Source organism: Piliocolobus tephrosceles, chromosome 8, assembly GCF_002776525.5.
Source record: "Piliocolobus tephrosceles isolate RC106 chromosome 8, ASM277652v3, whole genome shotgun sequence".
NCBI lineage: Eukaryota > Metazoa > Chordata > Mammalia > Primates > Cercopithecidae > Piliocolobus > Piliocolobus tephrosceles.
In genome coordinates, this window is record NC_045441.1 from 25700667 (window position 1) to 25716390 (window position 15724).

Sequence of the window (15724 nt, forward strand, 5' to 3'; positions counted from 1 at the left end):
CACATTACCTTGTTGAAGTCTTCAGAAGTTGCCCTCATTTCCTTCCATGTCTTGTTCAGGAGCTGGATACAGATGCAGAAAAACTCCTCAAAGGATCTGTCGTGGGTGAAGAACATCGGGTGGAAGTCGTTGCAGGTCTCACTAGCTGGAGGAAACATGGAAAATAGGGAAGAAGTTATAAAACAGTGAAATGCGAGGACATAACCACAGGTAGGTGCCCCAAAGGGAGACAAGCGGAGGTATCTTTGGTTCAGGCAATAATGGTGAAAAAGCATTTCTGAAAAAGCATCCAAAGGATGGTTCCCATACAACTTGGAAGCTTAAGGTCAGATAGCCAGACCTAGCCTTAGGCACATATTTTGACTGACAACAGTCGGTCCCTAACCCATGCCAGGACATGACCCCCTTGGCTTTGCTCCAAAACTGCTGTGTTGATTATGAGCCCTATATCTGCCTTCTTGACCTTATACAGATTATTCAAACTGCCCTCTCAGGCACAGCTCCTCCATCACCCTCAATTTCCTCTTTCTTATCAGAATAACTGGCAGAAGATGGGTTTTCCTGAATACACGATTAATTCCAACTTTGAAAATAGCATCCAAGCTTATTTCTCCAGGGGGCTCTTTTCTCTCTTATGGCAGTAAGCAGGGGACATTTGAGATCATTAACCATCTGATGCCATTAACCATTTGTTTTACATTTCCAGGCACAGATGGCTGGAGGTCAAAGCAACCTGAATGGCTTTGAAGGTGGCAACTGGTCCAGTCCTGGGCAAAACCGGAAAGTCAGCCAAAATTGCCTTCAAGCCCCCACTGGAGAGCTTCCTTGGGTCAGATCTAGTGCTCTGAACACTGAACTTTAGGTCTGGTCCCTACTCTCCTCCTCCTCCTCCTCCTCCTCCTGCTCAGACCAGCGCCCCAGCCCCTCCCATCATCCCATCAGTCAAGCTTACATTTTTATAGCCTTTCTGTACATTACACCTCATTTGATCTTTACAGTTCCTCTTACCACTCATGTCTTATGGATGAGGATATTGTGGAGCCCATGGAATTAGGGTTTGTGACCCCCAAAACCAATACCCTAAGGTTTTTAAAAAATAAATATATATGCTGTTACATACAGTGAAAGTCTTTCTATTTTATTTGGCATCTTTTTTTTTTTTTTTAATTTTACTTTAGGTTCTGGAATACAAGTAGAGAACATGAAGGTTTGTTACATAGGTAAACATGCAACATGGTGGTTTGCATGAGGATTGGATGACTTTCAGGCTTTCACACAGTAGTACATCAACCCTCATGCAGGTTTTAAGTCCTGCATGCACTATTTGTCCTAATGCTCTCTCTCCCTTAGCCCCCCAACCCCCAGCTAGCCCTGGTGTGTGTTGTTCCCCTCCCTGTGTCCATGTGTTCTCATTGTTTAACTCCCACTTATGAGTGAGAACATAAGGTGTTTCATTTGCTGTTGGAATATCTTTTAAGGTCAATTCATCCTCAAGGCTCAGAATGGTGGGGTTTCAGGCCCTGGAAGTCCAGGACAGGATGGAGGGAGGGGTGGGAGCAGACTTACAGCAGAGACCTTCTGTTCTCGGGGAGAGCCCTGGTGCCTGCCATGCAGATGAGCAGCGGATCTGCTTAGAATCCTATAGAGCAGGCCCCCAGTGAACAAACCCTGATCAAGCCTCACGGAAACACACTCAAGGGTACCCGGCCACCAAGCTATTACACACCAACCTCTTCTCTCTTCGACCTTCATGAACACAGTAAATTTCAGACCTCTCAACAGTTTAAAACAACAGCAACGTGGTGTATATTTGCACAGCTCACCACTTCTAAAGGGCACAACCTGATTTGAAGATATGGTAATGCTGTTTTCTTCCGAATAAAGTAAGGGCATGGGCCAGGAGCAATGCACAGTCCTGCAGGAAGAGTCCAGGGGTTGGGGGACAGAAGATTTGGGTTCAAGAGCAGCCCAGGCCAGTCAGGAGCAAGTCACTTCACCTTTCTAAGCCTCAATTTTCTTAATTAAAAAATGGAGGGCTGGGCACAGTGGCTCACACCTGTAATCCCAGCACTTTGGGAGGCCTAGGGGGGTGGATTATCTGAGGTCAGGAGTTTGAGAGACCAGCGTGGCCAACATGCTGAAATCCTGTCTCTACTAAAAATACAAAAATTAGCTGGGCATGGTGGCATGCGCCTGTAGTCCCAGCTACTCTGGAGGCTGAGACAGGAGAATCGCTTGAATCCAGGAGGTGGAGGTTGCAGTGAACCGAGATCACACCACTGCATTCCAGCCTGGGTGACAAAAGCGAAACGCCACCTCAAAAAAAAAAAAAAAAGAGGAAATGAAATTGCCTCTGCCTTCTCCCTAGGCTTCAAAGCAGATCAAATAAGTCAACTGATGGGAAAGTGCTTTGGACAGGATAAAAGTTAACACCAATATGGAGGGAAGTGGTGGTGATGACAATAAATATTGCACCTGCCTACTGTTCCCAGGAACATGAGTTTTTCTGTGATTTCTTTTCCCACTAATTCCTAGTCCAACCTGTTCACATTTCAGCAATTAGAAGCAAGAACATATAAGTCATCCCACCCCAGCCTGTGTTATAGTCTAGCAGAGAGATGGCAAATGTGAAGTTCTGACCTGCAACACAAAGCTATTTAAGAAACTCAGAAGATCAACACTGGCAGCCTGTGCAGTTTGCTGCCCTGGGCAATGAGCGGTCGGTCTCACTTTCATAAGCACCAGAGCTAATGAAATTTACAAATCTTCAGCTGTACCTTAAAACACTGTTGCCATCTAAGAACTTGTTATTAATCCATATTATCACAGTATCATTTTTGGATCTAGTGTGATTATATGTCTACTTTATGCCCTAGTAAAAGTTTTTATGTGATCAGTGGAGCTAAGATAGCCAGACAAAACTGAGACTTGCAAGCCCTGCTCTTACTTGGGTAAAGAGGGAGGGAAGTGACATCATTAGTAATTAACTAAACAATTCGTTGTGTACATATGACATGCCAACGGTTCTACAAGCACTACTCTTGCAACAACCCTCGAAGGTATGCCTTATGGACATCCTCATTTTATATGTGAGAAAGGTAAAACTTGGATAAATAACACCTTCCATCATGAGCTTTTTTTAGTTGGCCCCAAATGAGCATCTGAAACCCACAGTCAGCTGATCCAGCAGTAGACTTCCTACCTTAGTTGACATCAAGAGCTCACTGCATTTCTTTTGTGGTTGCTGCTTTGAAAATGAATTCCTCCACCCACTCTCTTAGGTCTCCCGTACTCCTCCTTCAACATAAACCCAGATCATGACCTGCAGTCCAATGTGGATCACAGCAAGTGCATAGCCAGCACCTGCTGACTGAGAACACTCGGCCATGAGATAGCAGTACCAAGGCCAGCAGCCACGCACCGGGCACTGGATGACGGACTTCATAGTCACTTCTTATGTCAGGCACAAAAGGAAGATATTACTAACTTCTTTTTAAGATTATAAATAGGAGATTTAGAAAGGCTTGGAGACTTGTCCAAGGTCACATAGTTTGCAAGCAGTGGTGCTAGGATTCAAGGTCGAGTTGGCTCCAAAGTCCATCATTATTCTGCTTCACTCGCTTTCCTCATTCTGTTTCTCAATTAACCCTGCCTCCAATGCACCTCTGCCAACACAAATCTGAAACAAGTGTTTTTCTATCCACAGAAAATATTTATGAAGTAAAATCTTACAAGTGGCGCAGCTTCATCTATGAATGCTTATGTATATTTACTGTGTGAGATTCCTCTGCTTCCCTCCTACTACTCATGGCTTACGTGGAGTTAGGTTGGAATCACCAGGGTTCCACTCCCCTTCTGGACCTGACTCCTCCTTTCGTGGGTCTGGGCAAAGCTGCACTCCTGACAACTGTGTTGAGCAGCCAAGAAATTGTCTACCTGGTTCCTAGCTTCTGCTGAACCAACTCTTTTCTTCCTTAAGGTATTTTATCTTTCTCAGCTTCCGTAACATATCAAGGTTTCCTCAGGTGCTCAGTCACTGGGGAAAAGTCACACTGGATGAATGCATTTGATTTATTTCAAGAAACTCACAAGTTGGGTTTCATGTTAATAGAACCTGAGTTTTGTTCATGACAACAATGTGCCCAGCTAAAAAAGTACAATTTGCAGCCTCCCTTGTGATTAAGAGTCATCATATGACCCAATCCCAAATAACAGGTAAGTTAAAACTGTTGGGCACAGTTCCCAGGAAAGACCTTTAAAAGGGGAAAGACTCGGTTGACTTGTGGCCTTTTGTCTCTGCCTCCCCACTTCAACTTCTTCATGTCTGGAACACAGGAGTGATGATTGGAGCTCCTGCAGCCATTTTGTCAGCATAAAAATGAGGGCTATACCCTAGACAGTTAGTAGGAGCTCCTGATGACACTGTGGAATCACCACAGCAAACTGGAATTGGAATTCTTTTGTACATAATTCTTTGTACACAATTTGTTGGTATGTAATTTGCTTAAGACATGTGAAATTACTAATATTAAAAAAAAAGCAAGCAAGTACATTGACAATAGCATAAGAAAACATGTGCTCAAGATCACTGGAGGTCAGAGAAAACACAGGAATGAGGAGGCAGGATATTACAGCGGTGAGAGTGAGACAAACTTGCATTCAAATAATTAAATGTGATGCCCCCTAGCGTGCCATAAAACCTTAGACAAATAAATGCTCCCTGAACCTGTTTCCTCATCTGTGAAATATATAACCACAGAAAGTTTGTAAGCACCAAGTTAGATTACGTACATAAAGTGTGCAGTAAAGTGCCTAGCACATGGCATAGGATTAGTAAACTGTGGCTATTAGTTACTATTTTTTTTTTTTTTTTTTGAGACAGACTTTTGCTCCTGTTGCCCAGGCTGGAGTGCAATGGTGTGATCTCAACTCACTGCGACATCTGCCTCCCAGGTTCAAGCGATTATCCTGCCTCAGCCTCCTGAGTAGCTGGGATTACAGGCGTGTCCCACCACACCTGGCTAATTTTGTATTTTTAGTAGAGACGGGGTTTCTCCACATTGGTCAGGCGGGTCTTGAACTCCTGACCTCAGGTGATCTGCCCACCTTGGCCTCCCAAAGTGCTGGGATTACAGGCGTGAACCACTGTGCCTGGCCTAGTTACTATTTTTAATCAAGCACCTGGCATAGGTTTAGTAAATGGTGGTTATTAGTTACTATTTTTTTTTTCTTTTTGAGATGAAATCTTGCTCTGTCACCCAGGTTGGGGTGCAAAGGTGCAATCGTGGCTCACTGCAACCTCTTCCTCCAGGGTTCAAGTGATTCTCCTGTCTCCTCCCGAATAGCTGGGGCTACAGGTGCAGGACCCCATGCCCAGCAAATTTTGTGTTTTTAGTAGAGACAGGGTGTCGCCATGTTGGCCAGGCTGGTCTCCAACTCCTGACCTCAGGTGATCTGCCTGTCTTGACCTTGCAAAGTGCTAAGATTACAGGCATGAGCCACCATGCACAGCTAGTTACTATTTTTAATCAAGTACATGGCATAGGCTTAGTAAATCGTGGCTATTAGTTACTATTTTTAATCATCATCCCCAGCACATTATATAGCTTCTTAAAGACTCCAACAATTCTAGGAGATGAGGAAGGAAAGAGGAATCTGGTGAACGGCCTTTAGGGTCCCGTAGGTAAGGAGGGGGTAGAGTCAACCAATCATTCTTGATGATTATGTCAAAAACCCACCGAAGTATTCAGACTCCAAAGCTGAAATTTCACATGAAGAGGTAACTATGTGCGGGGTAATCTTTTAAGGACTTTTGTCTTGAACTCTCTGAATATGTAATAATGATAAAGGTACTATTATTATCATCCCTGTTTCACAGATGAGAAAACTGAGGAGCTGTGAAGATGAGTAACCAGCAGCGACAGTGCCAGAAATCAAATCCAGCATTCTATCTCCAGCACTGGTGTTTCTGACCTCCATATGAAGGGGTTGGCCTGCCATCATTCTAAGATTTTTGAAGACTCCTCCTTTGCAGGGAGATACAGGCAAATAACAAAGTAAGAACAACTTGGTCCTTGACTGGTAACAAAAGAAACAGTGAAAAGGTTTTTGTGTATATGGCTACAAACTTCATCAGTTCGCTGTGAGGATCAAATGGGAACAGTGACTAAGACAGCAAGCTCAGTCCAAGTGTGGGCCAGCGGGGTGGCCATGTTCACCATTTATCAAGTGGAGCCTCTCCCAGGCTACACATTTATACACGTGAGCTTGTCACCTTGCAGAGACAGCCTCAGTCTAAGAATAGAGTTCTTAGGTTTAAATAAACAAATAAAAACAGGAAGGGTGAGGTTTATTATCGTTTTTAAAGGAAAACAACACTTACTGAGAAAAAAAATTAGCAGACAATATTTTATAAATGAAATTTAGAGAGACACTTTCAATGAGACAAAAATAGTAAGATGTTTAAAAACGAAATTGTTTTAATGACACTATTTTTAACACAATGAAATTTTACTTTATTTAAAAAATCCAACACAATGGTTTTTTTAAGTCTGGAATATTAAGATATTTTCAGGACTGAGGGTACAACAGATTCTATTAATTTGCTAATATCTCATTCACTTATAAGCAAGCCAGCTTTGAAAGCAGCTATAACCTGAACATACATGTTTTTAAAAATAAGAATGCTGTACATTTATGTACCGCTTTGCCTGTCAAAATAGACGTATTCCTATTCTGCACTGGGCAATGTGTGGTGAGGCAGGTATTGTCACTGGCTCTCAGAGAACAAGGATTACTGCAGTGTAGCAAACAAGCAATGAAAAATGAGTGTAGGGAATGGTTCTAGAGCTGACCATAACCTTGCAAACGTCACTGCAGCTCCCTGGGCTCCAGATTTCCTACCTGTAAATGAGCTGGGCTAATTGATTTGTAAGGCTCTTGCCAAGTCCAAAATTACAGCAGTCTCCATACACATATACACCAGATAATGTATCTTCAACTCCCCAAAGCCCATCCAAAATTGTAGAATTTAGAGAGTCTGCCTGCACTGAACTTTAGTTCCTAAACTACTATTTCCTTTATTGACAGGATGACTACACATTTAATTTAGAGTGTAAAGACATTAGAGTGGTATTTGATAGGTTTAGCAAATGTTTGATGAGCAAGGATATATTCTTTCTTTCATAAGAAAATTGTCAATTGTTTGTACACTTTCTCAACTTGTTAATCGTACCTAATGCAGACCATTTCATAGGGAAATTACTTGACTAATGATAGAATGACAAGATCACAGGAAAATGCATACCATTTTTGTTCTCACAGAAATTTTCTAAAGACAAATATACATTTTCAGATGCTGAAAAGCTCTGTTTATCCTTTCTATGACCTTGGTGATGCTAAGAGAGACTCTGAACCCATTCACAAATAACAGAGATTTGGGAAGCACTGGGCAAGTATGAATATTTTTTACCATGACTTCATGAGCTATTGCAACAGACTTTGGAAATGGTGTACTTTGAAAAAGACACACACACTGGTCTAACACAATGGACATTTTGTTGTAAAATTATGAATTACAGGAAAAAGGGAATACATCATACACACACAAAGGCATTTAACATAGAAAAACTGCTAGAGCAGTCATTAAAATCTGCCTGGTGATCCACAGCACAGAAACTTACAGTAGAACTATTTGTGGTTCTATGGTCAGTCTGGATAATGTATTTATGAATTCTCTGATGCAGATGTATATTTATACATTTGTATAAAAATAATCTTACCCTACTTAGAAAACTTTGAGTTTTCTATTTTTAAACCTGGTATTCCTTAACGGTTTGATTTCGGAAGGTGGTACTGCGTGGGGAGATGCTAAAAGTTCAGAACCTTTTGTAGGTGGGAGAGGTGAAAAGAGGAGAGTGGGGTCAAGAACTTGAAGTTCCTTCACTGCCTATGAGTTCAGCCTAGATAGAAGCTACCACCCCTGCTATTTCAGGACAGGGGATCAGAGGCTTTAAACTTTCATGGCTCTTCTCAGCTCCTGAAGTCTGGTTTAATAGAACTCTGGATAGTCTTTTGTATCCTCAGCCATCCTAAAAATAGTATAAAATTTATACTAAAAAATAGTATGAAATTTATCCAATGCTTCATTGTTCACCTTCCCTTGGGCCTTCTTTTGAGGACATGGAGAGAGGAAAAAAAATACCGACTAGTGTTAAGGCTGAAAATCAGACTCATAGCACCAAAAGACAGCCAATTCAGCAAAAGTAATCAGAGGCCACATACCAGGCACACAGTGTGTGTTAATAAAAGAGCAGAGCTTCTGCAGCCAGGTTGGCCTGCATGCAAATGTTGACGTCACTACTTAATAGCAATGTGACCTTGATCACCTTAAAATTCCTCCAGGCCTCTATATCCCCATTAAAAAAAAAAAAAAAGAAAAAGAAAAATCAATGGCATCTATCTTACCAGGTTGCTGTTAAGATTAAATGTAGAGTGATTCATATATTAACTGAGATAAAATTAGCACTCGATACATGTCAATTGTTAGTAGTTTTAATAACAAAGTAATTATTATCGTACCTAGCTAAAATGCCAAATTTGGAAAACTTTTGGGACCAAATATAAAGACTTGTAAAATGACAGCAACGAAGACAGTGTGATATTGGTGTATGGATGGAAAAACAACAATGGAACAGAATAGGGAGTCCAGAGACTCATATATACAGTCACTGGATTTATGACAGAAATGACACTGCAGTGGAAAGGAATTTCAATTTGTTGAACTGGGCCAGTTGCATACACATCTGGAAGAAATGAATTATGAATCCCTACCTCATACCATCTGCAAAGATCAATTCTGCATGAATTATAGATCTCAATGCGAAAGGAAAAACAATAAAGTTGTTTTCATATAACATAGGAATATATTCATGATTTTAAGGTGGGCAAAAGTTTCTTAAACAAAACAGAAATATCATTAATCATAAGAAAACAGTTTGATTCTATTATATTAAACTCAAGAACTTGTCAAAATATACAATAAAAATGGCAAATTTAGAATAGAGAAAAAACTTTAACATTATCTAATAAAGAACTGGTATCTATGACACATAACCACTCCTATAAGCTAAAAGTCACTAAGAAAAAGACAGACAACCCAGTAGAAGAATGGGCAAAATGTAAATGGGCACTTCACAAAATAGGATGTCTATGTGGCCAACGAACACATGAAAAGGGGCTAAGTTTTTTAAGTCACAGAAAAAAATATGCAGCTTTAAACAACAATGAGCTACTTTCATACATCCACCATAAGGGCTAAAATAAAAGATGGAAAACAGTAAGTGTTGATAAGAATGTGGAACAAATGGAATCCACTGTTGATGGGAGTGTAAAATTGTTCAACCACTTTGTAAAACAGTTTAGCAATATTTACTAAAGCTAAAATATTCTTACTTTATAATACAGCAAGCCTAGCCAAAGATATAAACCCGACAGAAATGCATACATATGCATTCCAAGAGAAATGTATATGAATGCTCACAGTGGCACTATTTGTTAGAGCCAAAAACTTGAAACAATCTAAATGTCCATCCAGCAGACTGGATAAATAATGATTTATTCATACAGCAGCATACTCACTACAAAGAAATTATTTTTAAAAATGCTACACACAATATGAATGCATTCAAATTAACTTTCACAATAACATGAATGAACTGAAAGAAACATAATGTGGAGCAAGAAGAGCCCCACACTAAAGAGACCATAGGATATGATCCTATTTATTTAAAGGTCAAAACAGGCGAAATTCATTGATGATAATGGAAACAGGGTATTGTTCTTTCGGAAGTGAGAAGAAACTGAGACTGAGAGGATGGCCCAAGAGGGCCTCTGAGGGTTGTTTAATACCTTTTCTTAATCTACATAGTAGTTACATGGGCAGTTGGCGGTTTGAAAATTCATTGAGCTGTATGTGCTCTTTGGATTTGAACACCTCTATGTAAGTTACACTTTTTATGAAAAGTTAACTTAGAAAGGTGGAATATGAGCTCTCTAGGAGCAGATATCCTGTCTATCCAGTAGACAGGATAAAACTGTAACATTTCAAAAATATGATTTCAGTGGGCTTTTCAGAATGAGTGTTGTGTATACCCTGCCCATCACCTCTAGAAATAGGGATTGACATTTTATGTAACTAGGTTTACTGGCTGGGTAAAAAAAGTACATAACTGGTTTATGCAGGTATCCTGGACAAATCACCTAACTGCTATCAGCTTCTAAAGTTGGGCAGGGGGTACCTCTCCATACCTGGACTTTAGTTTAATTTCATCTGCTGGATGGCTAAATGAGTATATGCATGCATTTTCTTGTTTTTTGAGATGGAGCCTTGCTCTGTCACCCAGGCTGGAGTGCAGTGGCACTATCTGACTCACTGCAAGCTCCGCATCCTGGGTTCAAGTGCTGGGATTACAGGTGCGTGCCACCAAGCCTGGCTAATTTTTGTTTTTTGTTTTTTGTTTTTTTTTTTTGGATAGAGACAGGGTTTCACCATGTTGGCCAGGCTGCTCTTGAACTCCTGACCTCAAGTGATCTGCCTGCCTCAGCCTCTCAAAGTTCTGGGATTACAGGCACGAGCCACTGGCCTATGCATGCATTTTCTTTCGTGAATGGGGATCCCAGTCTTACTGAAGGGTACTGCAGATGTTGATGCAAAAACTATAATAAACTTGACTAGTTGTGTATGAACTCTAAAGAAGTGTGGCAGGGTTCTTTCAAATCATCTCCCTCTCTTTTTCCTTCCCTCCCTTCCTTCATCCATTTATGGCTGCTTCCCTTCTCCCTCCCTCCCACCTTTTCCCTTCCTTCTGTCCATCAATTCATGTGCACATTAGTCCATCTGTCGGTCCATCCATCCATCTAACTAACAAGGTGGTTACGAGCATGGCCTTGGAGCCAGTCTGTCTGAGTTTGGATCCTGGCTCTGCCACTTATTATCTGTGTGACCTTGAGCTCATGAGCAAGGAGAGACGGGTAAAAGCCAAGGCTGAAGAAACCGGCAGACGTCGGTTCGCACAACGCTTTGTAGACCGCATTAGGGAGGTGAACTTATTCCACCTGCAATGGGAAGCGATTAAAGAGGTTTAAATAGGAGTGTGAAAAAGTGACAACTTTCCATCTCTTTTTTTTTACTCTTATTTTGGTCTCTGTTTAATGAAATTAAAATTCAGGTGACTTGAGGATTCTTGTTATTCTGGAATCCAGTGAACTGATATTTCAGCATATTAAGGATGAGTGATGAACCAGGTAAATACCTTAAGCACAAAATGGTTAGGAGTGTCATTCTGGAGGTAGGACTGCAGCTAGAATTCTCCCTCTGCCACTTAACTGTGTGATCCCAACCAAGTCTGTTCATGTCCCTCAGCCTCTTTTACTAGGATGAGAATAACAAAAACTCATATCTTGTAGAACTGACTGAAGATATACTACAAAGATTCCCATAAAATGCTTAGTCCAGCACCTGACATTTGGTAAGCACTTCATAAATATTAGTCATAAAATGTTACGCAGAATAAAAATATGATTTTTTTTTTTTCAAAAAAGTCCTTGCTTTAAGGTTTAACTTGTGGTGAAATCTTATTTACTTAGCTTCGCATTAGAAAGGTATCCTAATCTCCTAGAAAGTTATAGAGCAGCATTCCCAAGGTCATCTTCTGAGATGTTGAACTGAAAGGCGAAATATGCAGAAATTCCAGCAAATTAAGATTTCTGGTAAGTGCATACTAAGTAGCCCCTGGGAATTTGCTTATAATTGAAAAATGGTCTTGCTGATAGGCTCTGTGTTTGCTCTTTTCCTTTGTCCTCCAGTTGAAAACAATCAAGACGTGCACAGAAACAAAACCTGGATCATTTACCCTTCATCTGTTGGCAAAATAATCATTTCTGGAGCTGCTTTTAGGTCTAAGAAATGCACTTTCTTGGCCCAAAGAGAAAAAATAACAGTAAAAAACAATGAAAAAAATTTTTGGGGAGGAGTATCAAGTTTGTGGTGTAAATTAGCAATACAAAACTAAGTATGAAACACACTTATCTTGCTAAATACATTTTACTTACCTTCTGGGAGTGGTGTTGATGGAGCATAGGGAGATGTGGCTAACTCTATGCATCAATCTGACTGGGTCAAAGGGTGCCCAGATTAAACATTATTTCTGAGTGTGTGTGTGAGGGTATTTCCAGTAGAGATTAACATCTGAATGAGTGGACTCAATGAAGTAGATAGCTCTCCCCAAGGTGGGTGGGTAACACCCAAACCCTTGAGGGTCTGAATAGAACAAAAAGGTGGAGGAAAGAGGAACTTAGCCCTTTTTCTTGCCTCTCTGCTTGAGCTGGGACATCTCATCTCATTTTCCCCTGTCTGTGGACTGGGAGTTACATGATCAGTTCCCCTGGTTCTCAAGCCATTGGACTTGGACTGAATTACACCACCAGCTCTTCTGGGTCTGCAGTTTTCAGATGGCAGATTGTAGGACTTCTCAGCCTCCATAATTACATGAGATTATTCCTCATAATAAATCTCATATATATACACTTACATACATATATATCATTTATATTCTATATATACATGAGATTTATAAGGAATTCTCTCTTTTGCTGTCTCTCCAAATATATATATACATATAAAATATGAGCTATCTATTTTTTCTGTTGGTTCTGTTTCTCTGGAGAACCCTAATACAAGAAGGGAGAGCAGAAGATGAAGAGGAAAATTCTAGTTGTGTGGTAAACAGTTCAAGGCAGGGCAAAGGAAAATATATTCAAGTGATTTCTGTATACCCTTGTTAAAACTTTCTTTATGAGGAAAATTATTCAGAGAAGTGGCACATTAAGAGACTGTCATATGGCAAATTTACTGTGGATATAAGTAATTGCCTGTCCAACCATGTGAGATGGGCACCTGAGGATTATGTTGGGATACAGGCAGATTAATGAGCAGCTGGGGATGACCCTCACTGAAGACCCATTAAGAACTGTGTCTGTCTTGCAGAGCCATGGTGTGACTTTAGATTACACCTTAACCTGGGGCTCAGAGCATTAGCCAGGTCTAAGGAGCTGGCAAATGGGCTAAAAATAAGCAATTCTGTATTGGATAAATGTGAATTTAAGGATAAATGTCAAGGATTGCTCATTGCACAGGTTCTTTCTTGTCTGTGGTGCTCAGTAACTGACACCCCTTCAAAAGTCATTACCTTGTAGTGATCACCTGTAGTGTTAGCGAAAAAATGCAAATGCTTTACAAGGCATTCAACACTCATCTAAACTTGAGCCAACTCCACTACTTCCTGCTTTTCTCTGATCTATGAATGCACCCTAAATTCAACCATAATTTATACTTCTGTGTCAAACAAACCACCCCGATTGCATTTCCACATGCTTAGCTCATGGTTTTCCCTCTACTTGGAGCCCACTGAGTCAACCTCCAAAGCCCAGACCTCTGCTAATGGTACTTCACTTCTAAAGCTCTGTCCCACTTCTTGATGCTTCCATAGGTCTTTAGTTTCCTCCTTCCATTTGGATTCCCACTCCTGATTAGAAGCCTAGGGAAAGTGGGGAGGCTGACTTCATCATGTCTGCACCCTTCATGGCTCTCACATGGTCAGCCTTCCAGAAACACGTGACTGTACTCCCTTCCTTGGTTTCCTGCCTCCTCTTGCCTCCAGCTACATGCTTTTCTTCTACGTGGCTTTCATTATGTTCCACTTCATGCACAGATCGTGGAGTATCCCCTAACGTACATCACAGCCCTCCTGCAGTGGGGCCAGCACAGACACACAGCGCTCTGGAAGGCTCCCCACAAGCTCCACCCACTGCCTTAAAATAGTCCATCCTTCAAAATGACCCATTCTTCCTCCCTCTCTCCTCCAACTTTCTGAAACTCAGTGTAGATGTTCTCTTAAAAGAGAACAATGAATAACATCACAAAGAAGCAAACTCACTGCACAAATTCAACAGAAAACAAAAGCAAATCTGATTATGTTTTTAAAATACAGAGACATAGCCCTCCTCTGTACAACTGCCAACACCTAGTCCCCAGGAAGGGGATTCTCTTTACCATGCACCACCTGCCCCATTTACAGGAACCGATTTTGAGCAGGAGTACTGGGCTTAGTGCTCATCTCAGCCTCTGTCAGGATGAACATATCGCCTCAAGGACTGCATAACATTGTCAACTATGCATTAATCCTGGACAAAGGCATTAAGGGAGATGCAGGGGATATTAAGGGAATTATCCATTGACAATCATGCTTTGGTCAATGTGAGATTTAAAAGGATAGAGATGCATACCAGTAAACAAAAATAGAGTTAAATCTTTTAATATTTTTGCCTGTATACTGTTTGGTTCAGTGTCTTAAACAAGTGAGTGTGGCAAGGACCATAGCTCTTTGCTACCCAAGCTCGTGTGGGAAAGGTCATGAGTGGAAGACAGAGAGGCGCTCTTAGCACATGAACGCAACCCCAGACCCCAAGAAGCATATCCTCAAGCACTGTGATAACTGTTTAGGAAAAGGTCAAGTTTCACACAGCCACTTAACTGAGATTTACAAAAAAAGGGAATGCTAAAGGATAAAGCATTAAATATCAAACCAGTAACCGCTGGCTAGAAAACTTGAAAAGGACATAATCTGAATAACATGACACTTGGGGGATCTGCTTCAGCAAATTAGGAGAACAGCCTAAAAAGGTGAGTTGTTTATCTTAGCATATTGCAATGACCATACACCGGTAACTTTTTTTTTTTTTTTTTAAACACGTATTTTCTCATTTAATCTTGATAACAATATCACAAAGTTAGTGCAGCTATTATCATCCCCATTGTACAGATGAGAAAACAGAGGCAGAGGAGTGAAGGAGCTTGCCCAGACTCACAGAACTAATAAGAGGGAGAGCCAGGGTTTAACAACAGTTTTAGTACAGAATTCCTGGTACTTTGCTGCTCACTGGAGAAGAATTTCCTTTCATGGAAAAAGCAGAAAGTTAATACTTTCTAGAAAGCTTACTTGCCGTGATTTTAAAAAACAGTTGATTCCACTTCTTTTTTTCTCTGATCTTCCATTTTTATGGAGACTTGATCTTGTCAACTATCTAATTTTTGGACATGTAATCCTTACAGTTGATAAAACAGCACAGAATTTTCCAATTTATCCATGGCAAATGTGTATTCCCACAGAAATGTTACTGTTTTAATATTACTGGGAGGAAAAGTAGACAATTCACAGACTTTTCATTTCAAGGACTACTTATTTGTTTATTGGTTTTATAAATCTTGCTCTTTTTTTTTTTTTTTTTTTTTTTAATTCTTTTCTTGAGAGAAAGTCTTGTGGTCTTGCTAGGATGGAGAGCAGTGGCATGATCACAGCTCACTGCATCCTTGAACTCCTGGGCTCAAGCAATCCTCCCGCCTCAGCCTCCCAAGTACCTAGGACTGTAAGCATGTGCCACTACACCTAGCCAGTTCTTTATTTTTTGTAGAGAAAAAGTCTTGCTGTGTTGCCCAGGCTATAAATTCTGATTGTAGTACACAAGATACCAAATGCATCTCCTTTAATACAAGGCTAATATCCTGAAAGATTAAGAAATTCAAGCTAATCAGACCAATTTATTTCTTGCCATGCATTTATATAGTGCTTAATATATAACAGCCACTGAACTAAATTATCAAGTTATT

At 40.6% G+C, this 15724-nt stretch overlaps 1 protein-coding gene across 4 annotated transcripts in view; it reads right to left on the minus strand.

Moving 5' to 3' along the window:
• ELMO1 (engulfment and cell motility 1) overlaps positions 1 to 15724 on the minus strand; it is a 590246-nt gene that overhangs the window by 161727 nt on the left and 412795 nt on the right. For all 4 annotated transcript variants that reach the window (XM_023183031.1, XM_023183034.1, XM_023183032.1 and 1 more), the window contains one exon: positions 9 to 145. In XM_023183031.1, the coding sequence (XP_023038799.1) occupies positions 9 to 145 (137 nt within the window). The remainder of the gene's footprint in view (positions 1 to 8; positions 146 to 15724) is intronic.